Source organism: Oncorhynchus clarkii, chromosome 1 (assembly GCF_045791955.1).
Source record: "Oncorhynchus clarkii lewisi isolate Uvic-CL-2024 chromosome 1, UVic_Ocla_1.0, whole genome shotgun sequence".
In the NCBI taxonomy this organism is placed as follows: Eukaryota; Metazoa; Chordata; class Actinopteri; order Salmoniformes; family Salmonidae; genus Oncorhynchus; species Oncorhynchus clarkii.
In genome coordinates this window covers 53,798,001-53,815,079 of record NC_092147.1, presented here as the reverse complement: position 1 = coordinate 53,815,079, position 17,079 = coordinate 53,798,001, and the positions used below count along the sequence as shown (strand labels likewise).

At 42.2% G+C, this 17,079-nt stretch overlaps 1 protein-coding gene across 1 annotated transcript in view; it reads right to left on the bottom strand.

Moving 5' to 3' along the window:
* Nucleotides 1-17,079, bottom strand: part of LOC139408865 (reelin-like) — a 280,233-nt gene that overhangs the window by 130,841 nt on the left and 132,313 nt on the right. The window contains exon 4 of the mRNA XM_071153271.1: nucleotides 10,469-10,539. Coding sequence (XP_071009372.1) covers nucleotides 10,469-10,539 — 71 coding nt within the window. The remainder of the gene's footprint in view (nucleotides 1-10,468; nucleotides 10,540-17,079) is intronic.

The window sequence follows — 17,079 nt, the reverse complement described above, 5'->3', positions numbered from 1 at the left end:
GGATTACAGTGAAGAGCAAGACATGCCACTCTCTTCTGGGCCAGCTGCAGTTTTTCAGGGTCCTTCTTTGCAGCACCTGACCATAATAATAGTAATAATCAAGATAAGATAAACTAGAGTTTTCAGGACTTGCTTTGTGGAGAGAGATGTCAAAAAAGCAGAGCATCTCTTTATTACGGACAGATCTCCTACCATCTTTACAACAATTTAATTAATGTTTTGACCATGACAGTTAACAATCTAAGGTAACACCAAGTAATTTATTCTCAACTTGCTCAACATCCATGTTATTCATTATCAGATTCAGCTGAGGTCTAGAACCAATGGTATTATTTGTACCAAATACGATGGGCTTAGTTTTAGAGGTGTTCAGGACTAGTAAATAAGGTTGAATGCAACTCTTTGTTTCACTAGCTGTAGTTGTTGAGGGATATAGGGTTAAACCATAAGCATACATAGACACACAGGCTTTGTTGAATGCCATTAGTAAAAATAGAAACGAGTAGAGGGCCAAGGGGTCTGCCCTGCAGTAGACGACACTATACATGTTTAACATTAGCGAAGATTCTATTAAATCAAATCACATTTTATTGGTCACATACACATGGTTAGCAGATGTTAAGGCGAGTGTAGAGAAATGCTTGTGCTTCTAGTTCTGACCGTGCAGTAATATCTAACAAGTAATCTAACAATTTCACAAAAACTATCTTATACACACAAGTGTAAAGGAATGAATAAGAATATGTACACAATAAATATATGGATGAGCGATGGTCGAACGGCATAGGCAAGATGCAGCAGATTGTATAGGTACAGTATATACAGTACATATGAGATGGGTAATGTAGGGTATGTAAACCTTATATAAAGTGGCATTGTTTAAAGTGACTAGTGATACATTTATAACATTCCATTTTTAATTATTAAAGTGGCTAAAGATTTGAGTCAGTATGTTGGCAGCAGCCACTCAATGTTAGTGATGGCTGTTTAACAGTCTGATGGCCTTGAGATAGAAGCTGTTTTTCAGCCTCTTGTTCCCAACTTTGATGCAACTGTACTGACCTCACCTTCCGGATGATATCAGGGTGAACAGGCTGTGGCTCGGGTGGTTGTTCTCCTTGATGATCTTTTTGGCCTTCCTGTGACATCGGGCGGTATAGGTGTCCTGGAGGGCAGGTAGTTTGCCCCCGGTGATGCTTTGTACAGACCTCACTACCCTCTGGAGAGCCTTACGGTCGTAGGCGGAGCAGTTGCCATACCAGGCGTTGATTCAGCCGGACAGGACACTCTCGATTGTGCATCTGTAAAAGTTTGTGAGTGTTTTTGGTAACAAGCCACATTTCTTCATTTCAGTTTGTCCGTGATGTGTATGCCGAGGAACTTAACTTTCTACCTTCTCCACTACTGTTCCATTGATGTGGAAAGGGGGATGCTCCCTCTGCTGTTTACTGAAGTCCACAATCATCTCCTTTGTTTTGTTGACATTGAGTGTCAGGTTATTTTCCTGACACCACACTCCGAGGGCCCTCACCTCTTCCCTGTAGGCCGTCTCGTCATTGTTGGCAATCAAGCCACCACTGTAGTGTTGTCTGCAAACTTGATGATTGAGTTGGAGGCGTGCATGGCCACGCAGTCATGGGTGAACAGGGAGTACAGGAGAGGGCTGAGAACGCACCCTTGTGGGGCCCCAGTGTTGAGGATCAGCGGGGTGGAGATGTTGTTTCCTACCCTCACCACCTGGGGGGCGGCCCATCAGAAAGTCCAGGACCCAGTTGCACAGGGCGGGGTTGAGACTCAGGGTCTCGAGCTTAATGACGAGTTTGGAGGGTACCATGGTGTTAAATGCTGAGCTGTAGTCGATGAACAGCATTCAAACATAGGTATCCCTCTTGTCCAGGTGGGTTAGGGCAGTGTGCAGTGTGATTGTGATTGTGTCGTCTGTGGACCTATATTTGGGCGGTAAGCCAATTGGAGTAGGTCTAGGGTGTCAGGTAGGGTGGAGGTGATATGATCCTTGACTAGTCTCTCAAAGCACTTCATGATGAAGCAAGTGAGTGCTACTTGTTTATCTCCGTTATCTTAGCTTTCTTGGGAACAGGAAAAATGGTGGCCCTCTTGAAGCATGTGGGAACAGCAGACTTGGATAGGGAGTGATTGAATATGTCCATAAACACACCAGCCAGCTGGTCTGCACATGCTCTGAGGACGCGGCTAGGGATGCCGTTTGGGCTGGCAGTCTTGCGAGGGTTAACACGTTTAAATGTTTTACTCATGTTGGCTGAGGTGAAGGAGAGCCCACAGGTTTTGGTAGTGGGCCATGTCCTCAAAGCATGCATAGAAGTTGTTTAGTTTGTCTGGGAGCAAGATGTCGGTGTCCATGACGGGGGTGGTTTTCTTTTTGTAATCTATAATTGACTTTAGACCCTGCCATATACATCTTGTGTCTGAGCCGTTGAATTGTGACTCTACTTGGTCTCTAAACTGATGCTTAGCTTGTTTGATTGCCTTGCGGAGGGAATAGCTACACTGTTTGTATTCGGTCATGTTTTGAGTCGCCTTGCCATGATTATAAGCAATGGTTCGCACTTTCAGTTTTGCTCGAATGCTAACATCAATCCACAGTTTCTGGTTGGGGAAGGTTTTTAACAGTCACCTTGGGTACAACATCACCGATTAACTCGCTCACCGAATCAGCGTATACATCAATGTTGTTGTCTGAGAAAATCCGGAACAAATCCCAGTCCACGTGATCGAAGCAATCTTGAAGCATGGAATCAGATTGGTCAGACCAGTGTTAAAACCTCTTAGAGACATGTGAGACGCTAGCGTCCCACCTAGTCAACAGGAAATGGAAGTGCGCAATGCCAAATGCTAATAGTTCTCGATAAAACTCAAACTTTCATTAAAACACACATGCAGGGTACTGAATTAAAGCTACACTCGTTGTGAATCTAGCCAACATGTCAGATTTTTAAAATGCTTTTCGGCGAAAGCATGAGAAGCTATTATCTGATAGCATGCAACACCCTGAAATACCTGAAGGGGACGTAAACAAAAGAATTAGCGTAGCCGGCGCTACACAAAACGCAGAAATAAAATATAAAACATTCATTACCTTTGACGAGCTTCTTTGTTGGCACTCCTATATGTCACAATTGGGTCTTTTTCCCGATTAAATCCGTCCATGTATACCCAAAATGTAAATTTATATAGCCCGTCTGATCCATCCAAAAGCTCTGTTCCAAAACGCAACGTCATTTTTTAAAATTAAATAAGTTGCCTATATTCTTTGACAAAAACACTTCAAACTACTTTTGTAACCCAACTTTAGGTATTTGTAAACGTTAATAATCGATCAAATTGATCACTGGGCGATCTGTATTCAATAGCAGCTACTCTTGAAATCGTGGTCCTTTGTCTCTCTCCCATAAGTCTCTTCCTGTTTACTGGACGAAAGGAAGGACCTATTTCTCATTCCACAAAGGATTTAAACCAATGAAAATGCCAGTACTGGCGACATCGTGTGGAAGTTGTAGGAACTGCAACCTCACCGTTATCTATTTTTGCTTGCAATAAACAATACAGAGACTGGCGGATGAATACTTTTTTGTGGTTTTTGTGACCAGGTATTTCTTGGGATTTTGCTTGCTGTTCACGTTCTGTTATAGTCACAGACATGATTTAACCAGTTTTAGAAACTTCAGAGTGTTTTCTATCCACACATACTAATCATATGCATATACTATATTCCTGGCATGAGTAGCAGGAAATTGAAGTTGAAATGTTGCGCGATTTTTAACAAAATGTTGAAATAATACAGGGGAGCTTTAAGAGGATTTATTAAGCAGACCTGAGCACAGGCGTTTCCTGTTTTAGTTTCTGTCTATAGGCTGGGAGCGACAAAATTAAGTTGTGGTCAGATTTGCCGGAAGGAGGGCGAGGGGAGGCTTTGTGTGCGTCGCGGAAGTTAGAGTAGCTCTGATCCAGAGTTTTCCAGCCCGGGTCGGGTCGTGCTTTTGATATGCTGATAAAATATTAGCCTTGTTAAAATCCCCAGCTACAATAAATGCAGCCTCAGGATATGTGGTTTCCAGTTTACATAGAGTCCAATAAAGTTGTTTCAGGGCCGTCGAGGTGTCTGCTTGAGGAGGGGGGGGGGGGGGGGGATATACACGGCTGTAATTATAATTGAAGAGAATTCTCTTGGTAGATAATGCGGTCGGCATTTGATTGTAAGGAAATCTAGATCAGGTGAACAAAATTACTTGCGTTTCTGTATGTTGTTATGATCACACCACGACTCGTTAATCATAAGGCATACACCCCCTTCCTCCTTTTTACCAGAGAGATGTTTGTTTCTCTCGGCTCGATGCGTGAAGAAACCGGGTGGCTGTACCCAATCTGATGACGTATCCCGAGTGAGCCCTGTTTCCGTGAAACAGAGACTATTACAATCTCTGATGTCTCTCTGGAAGGCAACCCTTGCTCGAATTTCGTCTACCTTGTTGTCAAGAGATTGGACATCGGCGAGTAGTATACTCGGGAGCGGTGAGCGTTGTGCCAGTCTACGGAGCCTGACCAGAAGATCGCTCCGTCTGCCCCTTCCGTGACGCCGTTGTTTTGGGTCGCCTACTGGGATCTGATCCATTGTCCTGGGTGGTGATCCAAACAGAAGATCCGCTTCTGGAAAGTCGTATTCATGGTCGTAATGTTGTTATGTTGACATTTCTCTTATATCCAATAGTTCATCCCAGCTGTATGTAATAAGACTTAAGATTTCCTGGGATAACCGTATAAGAAATAATACATAAAAAACAAAATACTGCATAGTTTGTTAAGAACGCAAAGCGAGGCAACCATCTCTGTTGGCGCCATCCCCCGTCTGTGTTTAATTAGATAGATTGCTCTGAAATCATGAAATGGCACAGGTTGAAAAGCCATAACATATACATTTTTTTTCAACAACAGGTTATGGTAAAACATATCAAATTCTGGTACAAGTTGCCACAATCTTCTTATTATCAATGTCTTTCAACCAATCATCTGTAATTTGTGTCAGTGCAGTACATGTTGAGTGCCCTTCTCTATAAGTCTACTGTTAATTTGTTTACATAGAAATAGCATTGTATGTGGTGAAACACAATGTTTTCAAAAAGTTTGGTAAAAGTCAGCAGCAAGCTGATTGGTCGGCTGATTGATTGGTTACCATTCTTGGGTAACAGAATAACTTTGGCTTCCCTCCAGGTCTGAGGACACATTTTTTTCTGCAGACTCAGATAGAAAATATGACACAAAGGAGTGGCAATATAGTCCCTTACCATACTTGTCAATACCAGGTGATTTCTTACTGTTGATGGATAATAATATATATTTTTAAACATCATCCACACTAACTTTAGAGAATTAAAAATGACAATGCTTTTCTTTCATTATTAGTTATTTTATGCATGAAAATTATGGCTCACAGTTGTTGCTGACATTTCATTCCTAAGTTTCCCTACTTTGCCAATGAAATAGTTATTAAAGTAAATGAGAACATCAAGAGTTTACAATGTAGCCAAGCTGTGTTTCTATGCACCTTTGAGCCAAATGAAAAATTACAGGATATTTGTATCTTGATAAAACAGCTCTGCTTGCCTTGGTAAGTAAAATCGACCAAATAAGCCGTTTCTACCATATTTTCGGTCAATGAGTATGTTTGTTGAGACTACACTTTTGCTGTTACTATTTTCTATATTGTTGAATAATAGTGAAGACATTAAAAATATGAAATGACACATATCATGAATATATCATGATTACAATATCAGAGATTGTAATCATGAAGTAACCAAAAAAAGTGTTTTATATATTTAAATATATTTTAGATTCTTCAATGTAAGCACTTTGCACAATCTTGGCATTCTCTCAACCAGCTTCACCTGGAATGTTTTTTCAACAGTCTTGAAGGAGTTCCAACTTATGTTGAACACTTGTTGTCTGCTTTTCCTTCATGCTGTGGCCCATCTCATCCCAAATCATCTCAATTGGATTGAGGTCGGGCGATTGTGGAGGCCAGGTCATCTGATGCAGCACTCCATCACTCTCCTTCTTGCTCAAAACAGCCTGGAGGTGTGTTGGGTCATTGTCTTGTTGAAAAACAAATGATTGTCCAACTAAGCGCAAACCAGACGGGATGGCGTATCGCTGCAGAATGCTGCGTTACCCATGCTGGTTAAGTGTGCCTTGAATTCTAAATAAATCACTGACAGTGTCACCAGCAAAGCATCCCCACGCCATCACACCTCCTCCTCCATGCTTCACGGTGGGAACCACACATTCAGAGATCATCTGTTCACCTACTCTGCGTCTAACAAAGACATGGCAGTTGGAACCAAAAATCTCAAATTTGGACTCTGAACTCTGAACAAAGGACAGATTTCCAACGGTCTAATGTCCATTGCTTGTGTTTCTTGGCCCAAGCAAGTCTCTTCTTCTTATTGGTGTCCTTTAGTAGTGGCTTCTTGCAGCCATTCGACCATGAAGGCCTGATTTACGCAGTGTCCTCTGAACAGTTGATGTTGAGATGTGTCTGTTACTTGAACTCTGTGAAGCATATATTTGGGCTGCAATCTGAGGTGCAGTTAGATCTAATTAATTTATCTTTTGCAGCAGAGGTAACTCTGGGTCTTCCTTTCTTCTGGTGGTCCTCGTGAGAGCCAGTTTCATCATAGCGCTTGATGGTTTTTGCATCTGCAATTGAAGAAACTTTCAAAGTTCTTGACATTTTCCACATTGACTTACCTTCATGTCTTAAAATGATGATGGACTGTCATTTCTCTTTGATATTTTGAGCTGTTCTTGCCATAATATGGACTTGGTTTTTAACCTAATACGGCTTTCTTCTATATACCACCCCTACCTTGTCACAACACTGATTGGCTCAAACTTATTAAGAAGGAAAGAAATTCCACAAATTAACTTTTAGAAAGGCACATCTGTTAATTTAAATTCCTTCCAGGTGACTACATCGTGAAGCTGTTTGAGAGAATGTCAAGTGTGCAAAGCTATCTTCAAGTCAAAGGCAGGCTACTTTGAAGAATCTCAAGTATAACATATTTCTCGATTTGTTTAACACTCCATATATGTTCTTTCATAGTTTTGTTGTCTTCACTTTTATTATACAATGTAGAAAACAGTACAAATAAAGAAAACCCTGGAATGAGTAGGTGTGTACAAACTTTTGACTGGTACTATTTATATCTGCCAAAATAACCTATTTTGTTAATTATAATACTATATTATTTTTCTGTGAACATAATCAATGACCAAATTTAAATGCAAATTCCAGATTGCATTTTCAAGTTGATTTGTTCAATGCCCTAGCCGGAAAAAAACGTCCATATTGCGAAAGAAAATGAATATAAGATAAATCAAGGCTCACGTTTGTACGTTATTGTGATCACATTCTTTGTGGCAAAAACAAGATGAAAACAATGTGCAATTAAACAATGCTTTTTCTTAACCTACAAGTACAAAATTCAAATCCTTATTGGGTAAACCAATATTATTCCTCCATTTTCGATTTACAGTGCCTTGCGAAAGTATTCGGCCCCCTTGAACTTTGCGACCTTTTGCCACATTTCAGGCTTCAAACATAAAGATATAAAACTGTATTTTTTTGTGAAGAATCAACAACAAGTGGGACACAATCATGAAGTGGAACGACATTTATTGGATATTTCAAACTTTTTTAACAAATCAAAAACTGAAAAATTGTGCGTGCAAAATTATTCAGCCCCTTTACTTTCAGTGCAGCAAACTCTCTCCAGAAGTTCAGTGAGGATCTCTGAATGATCCAATGTTGACCTAAATGACTAATGATGATAAATACAATCCACCTGTGTGTAATCAAGTCTCCGTATAAATGCACCTGCACTGTGATAGTCTCAGAGGTCCGTTAAAAGCGCAGAGAGCATCATGAAGAACAAGGAACACACCAGGCAGGTCCGAGATACTGTTGTGAAGAAGTTTAAAGCCGGATTTGGATACAAAAATATTTCCCAAGCTTTAAACATCCCAAGGAGCACTGTGCAAGCGATAATATTGAAATGGAAGGAGTATCAGACCACTGCAAATCTACCAAGACCTGGCCGTCCCTCTAAACTTTCAGCTCATACAAGGAGAAGACTGATCAGAGATGCAGCCAAGAGGCCCATGATCACTCTGGATGAACTGCAGAGATCTACAGCTGATGTGGGAGACTCTGTCCATAGGACAACAATCAGTCGTATATTGCACAAATCTGGCCTTTATGGAAGAGTGGCAAGAAGAAAGCCATTTCTTAAAGATATCCATAAAAAGTGTCGGTTAAAGTTTGCCACAAGCCACCTGGGAGACACACCAAACATGTGGAAGAAGGTGCTCTGGTCAGATGAAACCAAAATTGAACTTTTTGGCAACAATGCAAAACGTTATGTTTGGCGTAAAAGCAACACAGCTCATCACCCTGAACATACCATCCCCACTGTCAAACATGGTGGTGGCAGCATCATGGTTTGGGCCTGCTTTTCTTCAGCAGGGACAGGGAAGATGGTTAAAATTGATGGGAAGATGGATGGAGCCAAATACAGGACCATTCTGGAAGAAAACCTGATGGAGTCTGCAAAAGACCTGAGACTGGGACGGAGATTTGTCTTCCAACAAGACAATGATCCAAAACATAAAGCAAAATCTACAATGGAATGGTTCAAAAATAAACATATCCAGGTGTTAGAATGGCCAAGTCAAAGTCCAGACCTGAATCCAATCGAGAATCTGTGGAAAGAACTGAAAACTGCTGTTCACAAATGCTCTCCATCCAACCTCACTGAGCTCGAGCTGTTTTGCAAGGAGGAATGGGAAAAAAATTCAGTCTCTCGATGTGCAAAACTGATAGAGACATACCCCAAGCGACTTACAGCTGTAATCGCAGCAAAAGGTGGCGCTACAAAGTATTAACTTAAGGGGGCTGAATAATTTTGCACGCCCAATTTTTCAGTTTTTGATTTGTTAAAAAAGTTTGAAATATCCAATAAATGTTGTTCCACTTCATGATTGTGTCCCACTTGTTGTTGATTCTTCACAAAAAAATACAGTTTTATATCTTTATGTTTGAAGCCTAAAATGTGGCAAAAGGTCGCAAAGTTCAAGGGGGCCGAATACTTTCGCAAGGCACTGTAATTTCCTCATTGTCATGAGTTATCCTGCCCACGTTCCTAACAGTTTGCCTGTGAATTCGTCATTGTAGTTGGGATTGTCAGGGGAGGTGCATTATATTTTTGAGAGTCACAGAGTTGGTTCTGGATATGTCAATCGATCATTATGGGTGGTATTTTCAAGAAAAGGGGCGGGAGTCACAGGGTTGGTATCGTTTCAGGCCTGTTAAATAATTATTATTGTTGGGATTTTCAGGGATGGGAGTATATTAGTAATCTAGTCATTAAAACTATTTTTCAATCTAATTAATTGTAGCAAAATCTGAGAAAATGTTTTGCAGCAACTCACTCTGAGTTGAGTTCATAAAAATGGATTCTTCATAAAAATTGCAGGATATTTTTTATTTTTTTTTTAATTTTTATTTTATCCCTTTTTCTCCCCAATTTCGTAGTATCTAATTGTTGTAGTAGCTACTATCTTGTCTCATCGCTACAACTCCCGTACGGGCTCGGGAGAGACGAAGGTTGAAAGTCATGCGTCCTCCGATACACAACCAACTAAGCCGCTGCTTCTTTAACACAGCGCACATCCAACCCGGAAGCCAGCCGCACCAATGCGCCGGAGGAAACACCGTGCACCTGGCCACCTTGGCTAGCGTACACTGCGCCCAGCCCGCCACAGGAGTCGCTGGTGCGCGATGAGACAAGGACACCCCTACCGACCAAGCCCTCCCTAACCCGGGCGACGCTAGGCCAATTGTGCGTCGCCCCACGGACCTCCCGGTCGCGGCCGGTTACGACAGAGCCTGGGCGCGAACCCAGGACTCTGATGGCACAGCTGGCGCTGCAGTACAGCGCCCTTAACCACTGCGCCACCCGGGAGGCCCTAATTGCAGGATATTTTTATTTATTTTTTAATGCTAATATTTTCTGGGGATGGTCCACCAGATCCCTCCACCCTCCCAAGCTTTTGCACCCCCACCGTCAGACAAAGTCAGGCACCCTTGTCTGTGTAATGCTTGAGGTTGGTAGCAGGTTGCATGGCTTCTGTGTCTGTCGGTGTCTGTGTGTCTGTGTCTGTGTCTAAGCACTGTCAATGTACATTTATTACTGTCACAGAGAAACTGGCTGTGGAGTACTAGCTATAAACAGTATAGCTCAGAGAAATATGAGTTTACTATAAACTGAAATGAAGCTGGCAATATAGCACACCCAAAAGTCTCTATCTGTAGTGCTGAAACATCATCGTTCATCTTTCTGTAGTTTGTGTTTGTGTGTTCTCTGCTGCTCACCTCCCTGCTCACACAGCTGCTGGGCAAGAGCGTCCTTGAAGATGATCTGTCCTCGATGTGTAGCAGTGGCCCTGAGAGAGAGGGATGGTGATAGAGAGAGGGACGAGGATAGAGAGAGGGACAGTGATAGAGGGAGAGAGACAGAGGGAGATGCAGAAAGAGCATTAAGTCAAAGTGTGCAGAGGGTAAAGATGAGACTATCAATATAAAGATTAACTTTGAACAGATGCCTTAATTCACCAGTAGATTTTTTTTAAATGGTGTATGTCTGTCTGTATGTGTTGAAGTGCCGCCTTTAGCCTTTTGGAGCCCCTCAGCAAGATTTGATTGGGGGCACTCCCCTACCTCACAGGCAAAACGTTTTAGTGTCCCCCAGTGCTTTGTGAACTGGGAAGTGCCGGAACAAAAGGTGGGTGACCATTTCATGAAATTCTGCATTATTTTAGATAACTGGAGACTTTAACATCATCTTTTTTTATAACTCACAAATTATCAAAATGACAGGCTACTTTGACACAAACAAACAAAGAATCTGAAATCAAGAAAAATAATATTCTCTTGAATCCATCAATAGCCTGGACCTAGGTGTGTGGAGACACTACAATATGAGGAGGAAATTATAGCCCTAAAAGAGATTTCCAGTGATTGGCTGATGTGCTGGTGCTAAAAGCTTATGTCTCTCTTGTTTTACCTTGTAAAACAATGTGGTTCGCTCAATAGGCCTATTTGGCAGCCTACATACTGATTAGTCTTTTCTTTTCAACCTGATACATTTGCTTTCCAACCTGTGTTTTCCCGTAAATGTATTTCAAATATTGCGAGGCCTGTTTTGGCTGCATGCTGTTCAATGACAGATTTGCTGCATGTTCCAGACTGTAGGCATGCATTGTGACTGGGCTACACACAATCCACAGCTAGGCATATATTATTTTTATAAGCCATCGATCCTCTGTGGCTAAATGATATGCCTACTCCTGGTGTAGTATTTTGAATTATTAAATGTATTTCTGAACAGACAGCACTAGTTCCATAACAATTGATCAGGGGTGCTGCGACACTTCCAGCACCCTTCCCACCAAAGTACAATGCAGGAAAGATGAGAGTTGCAGGCTCATGTCTATCAGAGCAGAGAGAGGGAGAGAGGTCATAGAAAGACACCTCTCTCACCACAGCAATGGCCATGCGTTGGTCTATATAGGCTACAATTTTGCACAAACCATAAACCCAGGCCTGGCCAACACAAATCAATTCTTAAAATATCAGGCATGTTTTCATATTACGTTTTTCAAAGGGGCAGGAGAATCACAGAGGGGTCAACTTGAAGTAACACTAATGGCTTTTATTCGAATTTTTACATTGCAAACGTTGACAATTATTTTTCATGCCACGAGAGGCACCGGATCCTGGAAATTGGGTTCTGGAACAAAATTGTAAAAAGCTGAGAGGATCTGGCTCAAGTTAAGCACTGGTGCCACTCTCTTGGCAGTGGATGCATTTTTTCAGTGTTAAAGTTAATTTCTTGCAATTATACATATTACAAAGTGAAAGTGTTTTGCAACTCTTCACATTTTGCCATGGGGCAGAGAACATTTTGCAGTTTTAAAGAAACTGTCCTGTAAAAACTCACTTTAAAAAGTCCAATGCAGCTGTTTTTATCTCAAAATCAAATAATTTCTGGGTAACAATTAAGCACCTTACTGTGATTGTTTGAAATTAAAATGGTCAAAAAGAAACAAAAATTGCTTCTTAGCAAAGAGCAATTTCTCAAGCTAGAATTTTGCTTGGACTGTCTGGGAGTGGTCTGTGAAAACTGAAAACTAGGTTTTGAACTCTCTCTTATTGGCATATAAAATCAATTACTTGTTGATGTCACCAGGCAGGCCAAAACTCCATCCCATCAAAACAGACTTCTTTCAAACAGCTCTTACACTAAAAGGGCATTATCATAATTTTCACAATTTCACAGAATTATCCCAACCTCAGTGTGGAAATATATATGAAACACAGGAAAAATCACATTTTTTACTTTACTTTGAAAGTTCGTATTCTGATATCTTTATTGTTCGATATAAAAGACACCAGCAAATCAGCTCAAAGTGATTTTGATTTTGGAAATCTGTTCCAAGGTATTCCCATGTGTAATAGAGAGGTATAGTCCCTTTTGAAAATATTCACAACCCTAGACTTTATCTACGTTTTGAATTTAATAGTAATTTTTTTGTCAACGCTCTACATAAAAAAATGTTAACAAGATTTTTATAATGAATGGAAAATAAAACACAAATATATCTTGATTAGATAAGTAGTCAATACATGTTAGAATGACCTAAGAGCTTTGCACACCTGGATTGTACAATATTTTTCCTTTATTATTTTTAAAATTATTCAAGCTAAGTCAAGTTAGTTGTTGATCATTACTTGACAGCCATTTTCAAGGTTTTGCCATAGATTTTCAATCCGATTTAAGTCAAAACTTTAACTACTTTAACTACTAACTTTAACAAAACTTTAGCCACTCTGGAACATTCAATGTCGTCTTGCTAAGCAACTCCAGTGTATATACTTGTGTTTTAGGTTATTGTCCTGCTGAAAGATGCATTTGTTTCCCAGTGTCTGTTGGGATGTTGCCTGTGCTTGGCTCTATTCCTTTTATTTGTGTCCTAAAAAAAACTCCCTAATCCTTACTGATGACCATAACTTGATGTAGCCACCACCATTCTTGAAAATATGAAGAGTGGTACTTAGTAATACGTTGTGGTGGTTTTGCCCCAAACATCACGTTTTGTATTCAGAACAAAAAGTTAATTTCTTTAGTGGCTTACTGCAAACATGTTGCATGTTTTGGAATGCTTCAATTCTGTACAGGCTTTTCTTTTCACACTGTCTATTATGGAGTATTGTGGAGTAACTACAATGGTGTTGGTCCATCCTCAGTTATCTCCTATCACAGCCATTAAACTCTGTCACTGTTTTAAAATCACCATTGGCCTCCCTGAGCGGTTTCCTTCCTCTCTGCTTGAATCTGTGCTTGCAATTCACTGCTCTCCTTAGGGACCTTACAGATAAGGTCAGTAAGTGGGAAGTACAGAGATTGGGTTTTCATTTAAAAAAATCACACTATTATTGCAGACAGAGTGAGTCCAACTGTTTATGTGACTTGTTAAGCACATTTGTAATCCTGAACTTATTTAGGCTTGCTATAACCAAATGTTAGAATATTTATTGACTGAATAAATTTCGGCTTTTCATTTTTCTATCATTTGAAAAACTTTTATGCGGTATTGTGTGTAGATTTAGTGACACAAAATCTCAATTTAATCCATTTTAAATTCAGGCTGTAACACAACAAAATGTGGAAAATGTCAAGGGGTGGGAATACTTTCTGAAGGCTCTGTATTTGTGATTATTTGCAAATGTAAGCAAGGTTTAAAAATGCAATTTGCTTTGTCAAATATTATGTGTGTTTGGGCTTCTTAAATCTACACATAATTTGCAATTAGCTTCTAGCCCCTTGACCATCCTCTCAAGAAAACAATCAGCTTTGGGCTGAATCTAGATGGTGATCCCTGCTGTAGATGTTTGCTGGTCTCGTGTGGTCTCGTGTATCGCACCAGTCAGTAGCTTTGTTTTAGGGTGTCAGCATACTACACAAATCTTGCAGTCTTGCACCAGAATCCAGCCTAACTAACACAATGCAATTTTCCAGATTTGTATTTTTTTTTACTCTAGCCTCCATTGTTTTAGTAAGCCTAATTCTTGCCATCCTACAAGGGTAAAAACTCAACAGATTATCATATCATTATCATTTTTTTTGATAGGTTTGATAATGTGCACTTGATAGGGCATCTTTTTTTATGCAGCTTTGTTGTTTTAGTTAGGAGAATTCTGATGAAAAGTATATGGATTACACCTGGAAAAGTGCCCTCTTTTTTCCTTTTTCTTGTCACTCCTGTTGGCTCCCCAACACAGAGATTTGTGCTATCTGATTAGTTCAAAGTCAAATTGTCAGCCACTGACGAGCAGGGCAAAACTACAAGTAGAAACGGCAGGCTCGTCGGTACACAGCAGGCAGTCTGACTGGAGCCCCAATTTTCATGACTTGTGACTTGACTATTAGTGACTTGGACTCACCTTCCTGTGACTTGTTTTTGCAGTTGGACTGAATAGGCTACTATGATAAGCAGAATATTAGCAGCACTAGATGCGCAGTGCAGAGAGGCTTCTCTTCTGTTCAGCAGTGGGAAGGATGACCCACACAAGGTACACACAAGCAACATCAGCTGGTGAGTTGTGAGGGAGCGATGAGTGTGGGCAGGCAGGCTTCGCTCCGGCTCCGATCATACACATCGACTCTCTTACTTCCCCATAGCTAACCAGTCACCAGCCTTCTAGTTAGCTTGTCGTTGACTGGTTAAGAAACACAAACTGATTTACGAAATAAAAACAATAACATTGAGTTTAATAGTAAAACAGCGGTCTAGCTGTTTCTCTCTCTCCCCCTCGAGTCTAAAGAAGTAAGCTGTCTTTGAATTTGTAGTCTCTCACAACTCTCCCACTTTCTCCGCTGTATATACCATAGCCAGGTTTTGACAAGTCTCCCTCTTTTCCACTGAGAAAACAGCTTGTTTCTGAAGTTATGACCCATACTACCGGTGCAAAATTTGTTTTTGCCACATTTTACATTCATAAACCATACCGAGGGCCGTTCTAAAACTAGGCTTACTTGCAGACGGGACAGCTAAACATTTGTGTAGGCTACACCTTGTTGGCTGGCTAGCTAGCTAACAACCTGGTAACTTTACCAATAACCTATATGCAAACATTTGGTGGTAAAGAAAGAAGGGGATAGCTAAATTGCTTGCAGGAGAGTGGCGTGCCATGCTTCATACACAATGTGTTCCAGTGGTACAGATATCTATTATTTATACAGATGTGGAGAGGATCTAAAGCAGTGGTCACCAACCTTCCCTCCATCCGGCGCTTGACGTCGCCGGTCTACTAACCACCGGTCCTGGCAATCTGCACTCTATTCCACAGTGGACTGTGCAAAGAGGTCCAGACCGAGTTGGCATGTCGGGATGACAACATCGCGTCCAATGGCTATCCACCTCCTTCGAGCTCGCCAGTGTCTACCTCGCCACTCACCTCCCTCCTTTGGCTGTCCTGAGGCAGAGCCTGAACCCATGGATGTAGGGACCACACACCTCTCCGCTGCAGAGCGGCGTCGATGGAGACAGCTGGCTCTGTCCCTATTGCGGCCAGGAGGGGCACCAGCTTTAGTGGTGTCTGGTGTGCCCCAACCCAGAGTTCACTAGAGCAGAGGGGTGGCCCCGTGACCTTCCATCTCCCAGGGTAGGCGTGAGTATTCAATTACCTTCATTCTCCGCCAAACCCTTTAAGATTCCTATGGCTGGCTGTCCCTCAAGTTTGGTCTCACAGCTCTAGTGGACACCGGTGCCGTTGGGTACTTTATCGACCAGGCCCTCACATTCAGGGATGAGGCAACTTCATATCCGTTCTCCTCTCCTTTTCCTGTTTAAGCCCTGGATATGCGTCCATTGGGATCCAGCACAATTATGCACATCACAGCACCACTCACCCTCACCGTGGGACCCAAGCACCAGGAAAGCCTTCCTCATCATCACCGTACACAAAGTAATCCTCGGCTTCCCGTGGCTCCAACTTCATAACCTGGCTGGGACCTAGGATGTTGGAGGACCTATTTTATCCCTCTCTCTCTCTGGTCTGTCTATCACATTCCAGGTCGCTGAAGTACAGCAGGTCTTCCGGCACTATGGCCTTTCTGAGGATTTAGTTTCTGACCGTGGTCCCCAATTCACTTCACAGGTCTAGAAAGCCTTTATGGAGAAGCTTGGGGCCACGGTCAGCCTCACATATGGGTTCTGGCCTCAGTCTAATGGGCAGGTGGAGAGGACCAACCAGGAACTGGGGAGGTTCCTAAGGAGTCACTGCCAGGCCCGGCAGGGGGAGTGGGCCCGGTTCCTTGCCTGGCGGAATACGCCCAGAACTCACTTCGTCACTCCTCTACCAGGCTGACTCCCTTCAAGTGCATCCTGGGATATCAGCTGGCCCTGGCTCCGTGGACTCCGAGCCAGACCGAAGCCCCTGCAGTGGATGAGTGGTTCTGGAGTATAGAGAAGGTGTGGAACGCTACCCACGTGAGCCTCCAGCACACCGTCCGAAGGATCAGGCGGACCACCACCACAGTGAGGCTCCCGTGTTCCATCCTGGTGATCACGTCTGGCTCGCCACCAGGAAACTCCAGCTCCGCCTGTCCTGCCAGAAACTGAGCCCCAGGTTTGTGGGGCCCTTCAAGGTCCTACAGAGGGTCAATGTGGTAACATATTGTTTAGGGGTATTGTCACACCTACTCCTGCTCCCTCTGGTGCTTGACGTCACCGGTCTACTAACCATCGGTCCTGGCAACCCACATTGCGCACACCTTGCAACCATCATTTCACACCTGCTCCCCATCGTTAAGCACACATGGACTTCCTCACCACACTGATTTCTCTCCCTTCATATAGGCCTCAGTTGCCTCAGTCATCAGGCAGTATTGGTTTTGGTTACGTTCGGTACGCATCTGCTGT